The following is an 11,608-nucleotide window of genomic DNA, read 5'->3' as shown; positions in this document are numbered from 1 at the left end:
CCTTCACGTATAAAAGCCAAAATTTAACCCTAATCTCCGGAAATAAAGACGGCTGCAAAAATAAATATTAAACTTGAGGATATTTCAATTGTCTTTGCAACCTCTACATTAAATATCCTAGAGAGGTTCTTAATTTGATCCAACCACCTTGATTGCCCACATATGTGTATTGGACTTTGTTCATTGAAAACAAAGAAATGACTTCAAAATCTTCAAGAAGCTCTTGGAGTTGCCAAAGGATTGGCTTACAAGTGATGGTTGTTTGCAAAACGGATCACACAAAAGAAACAAGACAGACTCTGTAGTAACTAGCAAGAGTGAGGAGTTCAGGTACGTAGTTTGTCAACATATATGACGATGTTCTGTGAGTACAGGTTGTAACACAAATCCACAACAACTTCTTATAGCAAAATTTACCTTGTGGGGGGTTTTGTCCCTGAAGTGTTTTTCCTTAATAGGTATTTTTGTTTTCACATTTTGTGAACAAATTCTTATCTCTTTATATGTTTGTGTTTATATGTGTTTTACTTTTAATTTTGATTTGAACATTAAGCAAATTAACTACCTTGGATTCATAATTGAATCAACTAATTAAAATTGGTAGATAAGTCATTTGAGGTTAGGGTGAAGTCTGTTGTCACCCCAGACAGTAGTAGTTATAGCTCAGTTCAACATTTTCTAGCGGGTGAGTGCCTTAATGGTCATGACCATGAGATCTGCCACAATGGCCATCCTCGCTCACCCATTTTGTTCTTAAAAAAAAAAAAAAAAAAAAAAGGGTCATTTGGGGTCCAACTTGCAATTTCATAAATACCGTCAGCAAACCTGTAAAGGACAAAGCCACCATCATTATTGTCCAAAGCAATCTACCACAAACCCCGCCTCATGATCCAACAAACAAACATACCAATTAAACTAGAGTAGGCCTCCACCATAGACTTCCTAAAATCCAATATACCACACGAGCCACCAAACAAACAACAAACTACAATCGAACACCTGAAATAGCCACTACCAAACCCTAGTCAACAACCCATATTAAAAACCAACAAAACACCTACTCAAACCCGAACCTGAATACTCCTCTCCCTCACAAATCCACAACCATACCACTCAAAATGTAAATCAGGTGGTTTCGAAACCAACGAAGCAATGCTTATTAGCTAAAGAGTATTGTTTGTACGCTAGATTTTATTGCACATTTTTTTGCAATTGTAAGAACAGGCAATTTAGTTACAAAATATCGAAAAGAGGCATAGTATATATGGAAATATCCAACAAAACTATAATATATTAATTAATTAATAATAAGAACACCAAAATTGACAAATTATTATTACTTCACTGAGTCCTATTAGGATTCGGCCTCTTCTATAACTGTCCTTTTAAAGGGTTTTTTTTTTTTTTTTTTTTTTTTTTTTTTTTTTTTTTTTCTCACTATTGCCACGAGGTTTAATTTGGTTTGACAATATTAGACTTGGCTGCATAAAAATATTAGCACTCTTTTTTTTTCTTTGAGAAATAATTACAACATGCTGATGCCAATTCAGCTACAAAACATTTAGCTTAGCACTCTATTTGCCAATTAAATTTTGTACATTAAATTTTTTTCAATAATATAAGGTAAAATACTATATTGATTTCTAAATTTTACTAAAAGTTTATCTTCCGTTCAGTCCTCAAAAGTCCTTCTGAAAAGTCTATAGCATCTATGTTCCTTTCTTAAATGCTATGCTTGACATAGGGAAAAAAGAAAAGAAAAAAAGAGTAGCTTGTCTTGTTATAGAAAAACAGCTTTGACAGCCAAAAATAAAAAGAGGAAAGCTTTACAGTTCTTCACGCCACTTAACAGTTACCATAGTAATATAACTTCTCTTTTTTAAACTTTTAATTGTCTAGGTTGTCAATTTGATAATTACCATACACTGCACTTTAGTGTTTAACTCCAAAAAATATATATTTATATTCATAACCATTTGAGTTATTCTACAACCTCAACTAATACTATACATATTTTTCACAACTATCTTATGTGGCAAACTATGATTGATTGTCTGTCTCTTTCACATACCTGCATACAATTTTACAGGTTATTGCTATACTCTTAACATATTTAGATTGATTTATTTTCTCAATTGAATTTAAAGAATCAAATTAGATATTTAAACTTTAGGTATTTAGATTTTTTTTTTTTTTTTGAGAAACATGTATTTAGATTAGTTTTTTACTTTGTTTGTTAGTGACTATGCAACAATTTCAAAATATGAAAAAAAAAAAGAAGGTCAAAGGCTATTCAATAAATTAAACTTCCAATGAAAAATAAATTATAGTTTACATTTACATTTATAAATTTTGAATGACAATTACAATTGTCTACAACTTTTTATTCATTTGGTTATTGATATTGATTTTTTTCTTTTAGGTTATTTTTGTTTAAAATTTTCTTTAAATCTTGCCTTTCCTAAGTTGAAATCCTGACTCTCCCACTGACTTTCACAATTCTCTATTTTTTATTGTAAACTATGATACTAAAATGAGCAAAATAATGAATCGGTTCAATTTGACCTAGTTGGAAGGTTTTATTTTATTTTTCGTTTATTGTTTTTTGTGAGAATTTGGAGGGGAGGAGAGGGTTTATACATTTTGTGAGAATTATCCGCACTTTTTTTCACAAGTTTAGACAATATTTTTTTTAGAGGCAATTTTTTTTTTAAAGGATTTTTGGTTTTCTTTTATATCTTTTTCAAAGAAAAATTTTCAAGTAGATTTTAAAAACTTTCTGTAATTGAAGTATTTGCAATGTTTTTTCAAAGTTTAAATCAGAAAATTTCAGTTTGACATGTGGAGTGTTGAGTACAATATGGTTGATTGAGTGATCAATACCGATGATAAAATTTTGTTAGAAGACTGTTGATTTGTTAAAATTTAAAAAAAAAAAAAAAAACCCCAAATTAGAAAAGAGTGATGTACATACCTATTGACCATGAGCAATTAGAAAAACTTGATGAATATGATGTTTTCTACTTTTTGTTTCTGTAAGTAGAGATGTTTTTTGGTGTAAAATATTATTTTCATTCCTAAACTATCACAAAAGTTCGTTTTTCATCCCTGAACTTTTAAAAATTTTATTTTTGTCTCTAAACTTTGCAAAAAGTTGTGATTTTCATCCCTTTGCCTGTTTCCGTTAATTCATGTCTTACGTATCTTGACAAGGTGCTGATGTGGTATATGATTTGGACTAATTTATTTTATTTTAAAAAATATGTACACATGGCAATGACTTATTGGCTTAAGTGGAAAAAAAGAAAAAAAAAAGAAAAAAAGAGAGAGGCCAAAATCACCTTTCACTCCCTGGACCTTCACTCCTTCCATTTGTGAAACCTTTTTCATTGTGAAACCCCCGACAACAACAGCCCAATCGGCGACCAAAATTAGCAAAATAACTTCAATGTCCTAGATGTTTAATCACTCCCTTATAAGGTAAAATTTGTTTATTTGTTACTTTATAGCTTTATTGAATGTATATATACTGTTTCTATAACTTGATGGGTATGGGTTTATTGGGGTTGTTGTGCTATTATGAAGACTCCATTGGATATCTTATATAAACTAATTTAGTGGTCCCTAGTGTCTATTGTTGAAGACTCCATCACACATTGACGAACTACGTGTTGTATTTGAGTGGCTTTAATAAATTTGGTTGGCTTGCGGCACATGGTAAGCACTAAGCACTATGTAACTTCGACAACGACAGAAACTAATGGTGATTAGGGACGCCGGTTTAAGGTTTTCAATGAGTGAGGGTGGTGGGTTTTCATGGTTTAAGGATTCTGGGTTAACGCCGGCATGCTTGAGACTTAGGGGCCGTTTAGTATAGGAGTTTAATAACATGTTTTCAGTTTTTAAACAATATTACACGCATTTTTACACACTTTTTCACCCACTTGTATTTCCAAAAAATATAAACAACATTGTTAGAACAACGTTACCAAACGACTCCTTAGAGTTTTGGTGGGGGTGATTTTGGCCTTTTTAAAAAAAAGTTCCAATGTAAGCCAATAAGTCTTTGCCACGTGTCCATATTTTTTAAATAAAATAAATTAGTTCAAATCAGATACCACATCAGCACTCTATCAAGACACATAAGACAAAAAACTAACATAAATAGACAGAAGGACGAAAATCAGAACGCTTTGCAAAGTTTAGGGATGAAAATAGAACTTCTAAAAGTTTAGGGACGAAAAACAAACTTTTATGATAGTTTAGGGATGAAAATGATATTTTACCTTTTTTTTTTTTCCTTGGACATTGAATTAAGAAAAAATAATGACGATGGTATAGAGTAGAATGAAATTGAATAGAGAGGAACTGAGAAAGAAACAAATTGAATACATTTGAAGCTCAACCAATTAGGAGAGTGCTATGATTTGGTAATCCCACATTTAGGAGTTAGATATATATATATATATATATATTAATATTTATTGGATTGTCCTTTAATTTTGTTTAAAACTATTAAAATTTGTATCCCAAAAAAGGGAAGTTGCTTAAACAATAATAATATAGTATAGACAAAACATATATAGAATGAATGATGAGAATGACAAAACATATATAGAAGAAGCAAAGAAAACTAACTAATTCATCTAAGTAACCGCCTGAAACTAACTATCTAACAAAATATTAAATCAATGAATTACAAGATGACACGTGACTACTCTCTAACTAATTAAGAGCTAACGACTTGTAGTATAACAGAAGATAGAAGCTTAGTCTAAACTACATGTCGTACTGTAGCTAGACCATTGTTGAAATTGAACCATTGCTGAAACTTGCAATGCCTTTGATCTTTAACAAAAAAAAAAAAGTGCTTACATTTGTATATATTCATAAAAAAACCCTCACAATTTTCTTTTTATAGAAGGAAAAAAAACTCTCATAAATTGGGCATTCCTACTATATATATATAGTCATCAGGCCTAGAATGACCTTATATTTTCCTACAGTAATATGAGAATCTTGTTCTTCTTTGGTTGGCTTTTTCTTAATTTAGAGCTTATATGCAAAATTCTGTCCGCTTTCTCCCTTTTGACTATTGAACAGTTTTACTCTTTGTTTGAATAATGTAGTAGGACTATGGCCTTGCAGAAAAGAGAGAAGGGTTAAATAAACTCGAATACAATGATTTTTAGGCCTAAATGACCTAGCTCATGTGCGACAAAATTACCCAACGTATTAACTCTAAAAAAAGATACAAAGACAAGAAAAAAAATCCTTTTGTTTTACAACTTCTTCTGCTGACTACATATGACTTTATAATACATGGTGGTTACTTCAACTCCACGTTTCTTTAGAGGGTCCATTACCAGTGAGGCATCTCTTTCAACCAAAATTTTCTTCCAACTCATCTTAAGAGTGAGAATCAGTGCTTATTTCACTGCCATAACAATATCAACCTTTTGAGGTTCATCACATGGTTTGATGATTTTGGTCCATGCTACCATAACTAGGCTTGATATATAGTTTCTTGCGATCGTTGCTAGGCAATATACATTAATTGGTCTCCTTTTTCTATTAGGTCAACATTGATCTTGATCATTGGATGACTATGGAGTCCTATATTAGAAATATAATCATCCAACACCCCTCAAAAACAATTGAAGTTCCTAGAATTTATAATAGGAATTTCTTTAATTAGGGAAAGTATTTCGGATAATCAATTTCAGATCATTTTGAGAGATGTACTGTCTTCAATTAAGAGAGTTTCTTTTATGTTTTTAAGCTATTCTTGATTTAGGGAAAACTTTATCATCATTCAACAAAAAAATATGTTTCTAAAATTTATTTTGCTGTATGCATAAAAAATTTATAAAAACTGTTAAAATAAAAACTGAAATAGCTTTCATAGTATTGTGTGTATATGTGTGTTTTTGTTGACATAAGTGTCCAACATTTTAAAGTATCTGACTAATCTTCGGGCATGTGTAACCATCATGCATCACACTTATTGGGTACTTACACGAATGAATTCCTTGCGGGCAACATCGAAGTGTTGGCTAAAATATTTAAATCAACTGCTTCATGGATGAAAAAAAAAAAGAAAAAGAAAAAAAAAGGTAAAAGAAATGAAAAAATACTAGTGTGGGAACATATTGGGGAAAGCTTTTACTAAATCTGTAATATTTTTGAAAATATTGTGTTTTCTAAAAACATTCAAACGAATTTGTCGATTTTTTTGTGTTCTTCGACTCTAGCTAACAACGCTTATCTAAAAAAAAAAAAAAAAAATCTCTTAGCTAATTAATGATAATGAAAGCATGTCGTCAAAGCTTTTATTCCTTCAAAATTATTTTCTGAGAATAAAATCATAAGCTTATAGTAAGCGTTTGTCCTTTTGAAATCTATCATACCAAATATGACAACTATATTTTTTTACTTGCATATAAATTACTCAAATGGTCAAAAGTCTACGTATCACTGACACTGTTTACTCGAACCGGTCGACTTATCACCTGTTAGGCTGCGAAGTGGCAACAATCCCCTCCCCCCGGGCGGCAAAGAGAAAAAAAAGAAGAAGTTGAAAATCCCCATTGCAAAATGCCAATGCCAATGCTTATTACAATTTCCAAAGCATCTTGACGTAAACTATAGGGTTTCTTCATGATCTGGTTGGACTTTTAGCATCATATAGCTTGCATATCAATCAAACTGCAGCAGTCTCAAGAAGTTTGTGAAATCAAAGTGCAGCAGACTCAAGGAGTTTCTGATCAAACACTTACCTCAAAACCAATTTATTATTATTATTATTATTTTCATGCACCGTAAGCTTCACCTTACCTGGTTATTATGTCCTTATTATGCTCAAGGTCATTTGTCTGTTATCTTGTGAAAGCATTAGGACTAAAGAAAGGTTATTAATATTCTCAATCATGCATTAATGAGCGTGTAGGTTCATAGATTTGGGTTGTATCAACAAATTGTGTTAAAGTTGAGTATGAGTTAGAAGCCATTCATAGATAACAAAATGATCGAGTGATATAGCTATTTGAAGTTGGCATAACTATGTTGAGTTTGAGAATCTTGCTTAAGCTAGAATCAATTTAATTTGATTGGGCGAATAGTCACAATTCGAGTTCCTAATTAATAAAAAAAAAAGGGGGGGGGGGGGGTTTGTACTAGGTTTTAGCCATATTTAAGTAATTTCTTACTCTACATAAACTATTTGTAACATAAATTTCAAAGACAATGAAAGGAAGATATACCAGAGCTAAACATATCTTTTCTTCTTGAGCCTAAACAGAGAAAAGGATACCATAATCTATGCTATGTAGAGAGAAAACCTTCGGCCTTTTCTTCTTGTACTTCATAGAAAAAACCTCATTCTTTGCTCACTCATCTTATGATGCCAGAGAGTGTTTTATTTTGTGAAAGCACTTTGTTTTATTCCAATGAGGTTCCCTATACACGAAATCAACAAGGAGGTGACTTGGGTGTGCTAGAGGTTTTGGTTCACGTGGACTAAATTACCATAAAAAGATTTCAGAGATTTTGGGACTATTGCAGTAGAAAGTCAGAAAGGTCATTATCGGAGGTTACAAAAGTATTTGTATATTCAATGTATACAATATATTTTTAACTATTTCTTCGTAGTGGCTTTTCTATAGGACTGTCTTTGCCCCCATAGTGTTTTTTTTTCTTTGAAGAGTTGTTTCATCGATTTTTCAGTTTGTCCAAAATCTAAACTATTGTTTTCTTATTTTCTTACTTTATGATTTGGTGCATGCATTTCTTGGTTATATCATACATCACATAATATTTGAGATAAGTTGATAATTAATTAATAATTTTGCTACATAATTAACAAATATAGGTCGCAAAAAACCTTATAGCTCAATTACCCTTTTTTTTTTAACGAAAAAGTCTAAGGTTATCAAAAATTAAAAAACAAGTGGGTCAAAACAAATTTTTTTCTATTAGCAATATTACAACTCGTAATTAAAATTATACGTGCTCCTCATAAGAATGAAGGGTCAGTGTGAAATTTGTCTCTCAGCTGTTGCTTGATTTACAGAGACAGTACAATTATAAATTTTCTCAAGAGTATATATCAAAGCCAACCATCATTCGCGGCCATGCATGTAGTTCCAAAAGGTTTACTATAGTGAACTTCAGCATAATCAGGTTCTAATTGATTTATATAACTCCTTAGTTTTCTTTTTCCCCAGACCTTTATTTAGTTCCAGTGACGAACATCATGATAGCAGTATGGGATTTTTTGCTACACTATTCCACCGATGGCGCCCATATATATGCCAAGTGGCCAACTTTTTTTTGTTTTGGCTGTTAAAAACTCATCAATGCTTTACATATTGTGATTATCGATAGCAGTGACCAGTCTTTTACTCAAATGTAATTAAATGTAAGTCACATGACTATGCTGGGGGTCATTTACTAGTCAAAATCTTCCTCTCTATAAATTTGGATATTGCAGAAGATTACAAAAGGCTTTGCATGCAACTTCTCCTCTAGCTCACATATGATCTTCCCCATATCTTTCTCTCTCCCGCAGAAAAGTGAGAGAAAGGAGCTGAAACCATGAATTCAGGCTTCAGCTGCAGCTTCATATCTTTAGTGTTACTTCCATCTTTTCTTCTCCTTCTCCTTCTCTTCTTCTCCTCTTCCGCCTTAAACGAAGAGTACCATTCCACTCACTTTTATTCTTCTTTCACCCCATTTAATCTTAGAAAAACCAAAAACACAACCCCAATGCGAGTTTCCCAAGATGGTTTTCTCTCAAATTATTCTATGTATAAAAGCAGTACTCCCAAGGCTAGCAGCACCAAAGTAAGCAATTATAGTTCTTTGAGTGAAGTTATCTTTGTTCACTTGTTTGTAATATAATGATCACCATTGAATTTTTTTGTCGACATTTTTGCTATGAACAGAAGAAAACTAGTGTAAAGAGAATTGAAGAAGATTTAGCTAAAGCAAGGGCAGCAATTCGGGAAGCGATTCAGTCGAGGAACTATACAAGTGAGAAGGAAGAGACATTTATCCCTAGAGGATCCATTTACAGAAATCCATATGCTTTTCATCAGTTAAGTTTATGGCATTCAAGTTACTTTAATCCACATCACTATTAAGATTTTATTTTCAGTATGTGACAGTATATACTGTAATATTTAATATAAAACATGAGATGATTTCATTTCAAATTAAAATTTTCTCTGTAATATTCCTTGGTAATCTTCGAAAGATACATTTATATATCTCTCTCGTTTCCAAACAATTCAAGACATTGTCTACTTTTATCATATTCCAGACATTAATGTTACCTTATAATTGTACATTGGGCATTCAATGATTCTATTCCTCCTAAATAAAGGGAAATGTTAATAGATGTTTTAAGAATATCGGTTTAAAAAACATTTTTAGAAACTTTTTTATGAGAAAAGGAAGAAAGTTTGATTTTTTCAAACAGTTTTTTATATTTCTTATAAAAATAATATTAGAACTTTTTAAAAATAGTCTATTAGCATATATCCTAAGGATACCTATTAATTAGACCCCTAAATAAAATATAAATTCATGTTCAAAATATACAATTATTCATAAAAGACAAAAATATATAAAGATTATTAATAACAAAGTTTATTTATACGTAATCACTCCAGGAGCCACATAGAGATGGTGAAGAGGTTCAAGGTATGGACCTACAATGAAGGGGAGCAACCTTTGATCCACAGTGGGCCACTGAACCACATCTACGCCATAGAAGGGCAATTCATCGAAGAAATAGAAAGGGATAAAAGCCCCTTCAGGGCTAGCCATCCCGAAGAGGCACACGTATTTTTCATGCCCTTTAGCATAGCCAACATTGTCAGATTTGTTTATATGCCTATCACCAAAAAAACTGACTTCTGTCGTGATCGGCTGCAAAAGATTGTAATTGACTACATCAAGTTCGTAGCAGAAAAGCATTCTTATTGGAACAGAAGCAGTGGTGCTGACCATTTTATGCTTTCATGTCACGATTGGGTACGTTAAGCTCATTGTTTTCTTTGGGGCACTTAGCTTTTCTTATTTTGAAGAAGATCACATATCTGTTAGCACTATACGTTGCCATTCCTAAGAAACAAGGCTTTTCAATGTCAAAATATACATATATGCTAAGGCCAAATGATGAATTGACTACGTCATTTTCATGTTAGAGCGTATAATATACATTTTAGACTAAAGTGAAAACTAAACCTCTAAAATTTTGGGATTTTTAGATTTTACCCCTGAAATTATATTTCGTTTGTATCGGCAATACTCTTTTTGTCCATATTTTCTGTTAAATGTTATATAAACTTGTCACACGTATGTGTTTAGTTCGTCTAATAAAATAATATCATGTCATTTTCATCATGTTACATGACATAATTTTATTAGATAAATTAAATATGCACGATAAGTTTATATGGCATTTAACAGAAAATATGAACGAATGAGTTGCTGATGTAAACATAATATAACTTCAGGGGTAATATCACTTTTACATAGATCTACAAGTGATACCACTTTTATTAGCACCCGGGGAGGAGGAGGGAAAAAAAAAAAAAAAAAAAACCCTTGCTAACTTCACGCTTCAAGCCTCCTCAATATTGGCTAGATTCTTCAAATGTTCAAATTCTTATTTCATAATTCAGGCACCAGATGTGTCAGATGACAATCCTCAGCTCTTCAAGAACTTCATGAAGGTCCTCTGCAATGCCAATACCTCAGAGGGATTCCGACCCACAAGAGATGTTTCAATACCCGAAATTTACCTAGAATTTGGAACACTTGGCCCTCCTCACCGAGGCCAACCCGCAAACAATCGCCCAATCCTTGCCTTCTTTGGTGGTCGAGAGCATGGACAAATTCGAAAATTCATACTCAAGCATTGGAAGGACAAAGATAGTGATGTACAGGTCCATGAATACCTCCCAAAAGGCCCCAGTTACACCAAAGTAATGGGCCAGACCAAGTATTGCTTATGCCCTAGTGGATTTGAAGTGGCAAGTCCTAGAATTGTGGAAGCAATTTACATGGGATGTGTCCCTGTGATAATTTCTGATAGTTATTATCTGCCTTTTAGTGATGTCCTTAATTGGAGCCAATTTTCTATACAAATTCCAGTGGAGAGGATAACTGAGATCAAGACAATATTACAAGGGATACCCTATGAGAAGTACTTAAAACTGCAAAAGCAGGTATTGAAAGTGCAAAGGCATTTTGTGCTAAATAGGCCTGCTAAGCCATTTGATGTCATTCACATGGCGCTTCACTCAGTGTGGTTGAAGAGACTAAATTTTGCGCTTCCTACTTAATTGGCTGGGGATACATAATCTTAGTTACCCTAGCAACCTTTTTTTTTTTTTGGTTTAGAATCTAGCTTAGCAACTTGATCACACTGGCCAGCTATGTAACTTTTTGTTGTTCAGTGAATTTTGCTAAACCTACTTAATTGGCTGGGGATACATAACCCTAGTTAGCCTAGCAACTTGTACCTAGAAAAGAAAAGTTTTAAAAAGTGAAACTTGTACTTGAAGCAATTTATCAGAGCCAGGGATTTTATTTTAAT

At 32.4% G+C, this 11,608-nt stretch overlaps 1 protein-coding gene across 3 annotated transcripts; it reads left to right on the top strand.

Annotated features, from left to right (window-relative positions):
• Positions 1-2,263: 2,263 nt before the first annotated feature.
• Positions 2,264-11,354, top strand: LOC115957188 (xylogalacturonan beta-1,3-xylosyltransferase-like). Of its 3 annotated transcripts, none has more exons than XM_031075402.1 (4): positions 2,264-2,281; positions 8,949-9,097; positions 9,675-10,038; positions 10,692-11,354. In XM_031075402.1, the coding sequence occupies exons 1-4, from the start codon at positions 2,264-2,266 to the stop codon at positions 11,352-11,354; spliced, it is 1,194 nt and encodes a 397-aa protein (XP_030931262.1). The 3 variants fall into 3 exon arrangements, with proteins under 3 accessions (XP_030931262.1, XP_030931265.1, XP_030931267.1); XM_031075405.1 differs by lacking the exon at positions 2,264-2,281 and adding an exon at positions 8,016-8,044 and having other exon boundaries at positions 8,966-9,097; XM_031075407.1 differs by lacking the exon at positions 2,264-2,281 and having other exon boundaries at positions 8,958-9,063; positions 9,674-10,038.
• The last annotated feature ends 254 nt before the right edge of the window (positions 11,355-11,608 follow it).

This window comes from Quercus lobata, chromosome 2 (genome assembly GCF_001633185.2).
Source record: "Quercus lobata isolate SW786 chromosome 2, ValleyOak3.0 Primary Assembly, whole genome shotgun sequence".
NCBI classification, from domain to species: domain Eukaryota; kingdom Viridiplantae; phylum Streptophyta; class Magnoliopsida; order Fagales; family Fagaceae; genus Quercus; species Quercus lobata.
The sequence above is the reverse complement of the archived record's forward strand: the minus strand, read 5'-3'. Positions and strand labels throughout refer to the sequence as shown.

Bases quoted from the DNA above. Each gene is read 5' to 3' on its own strand.
- LOC115957188 (XM_031075402.1), top strand. The intron at 9,098-9,674 runs GTTAAGTTTATG...TAATCACTCCAG, and splicing joins AATCCATATGCTTTTCATCA to GAGCCACATAGAGATGGTGA. The intron at 10,039-10,691 runs GTACGTTAAGCT...TTCATAATTCAG, and splicing joins TGCTTTCATGTCACGATTGG to GCACCAGATGTGTCAGATGA.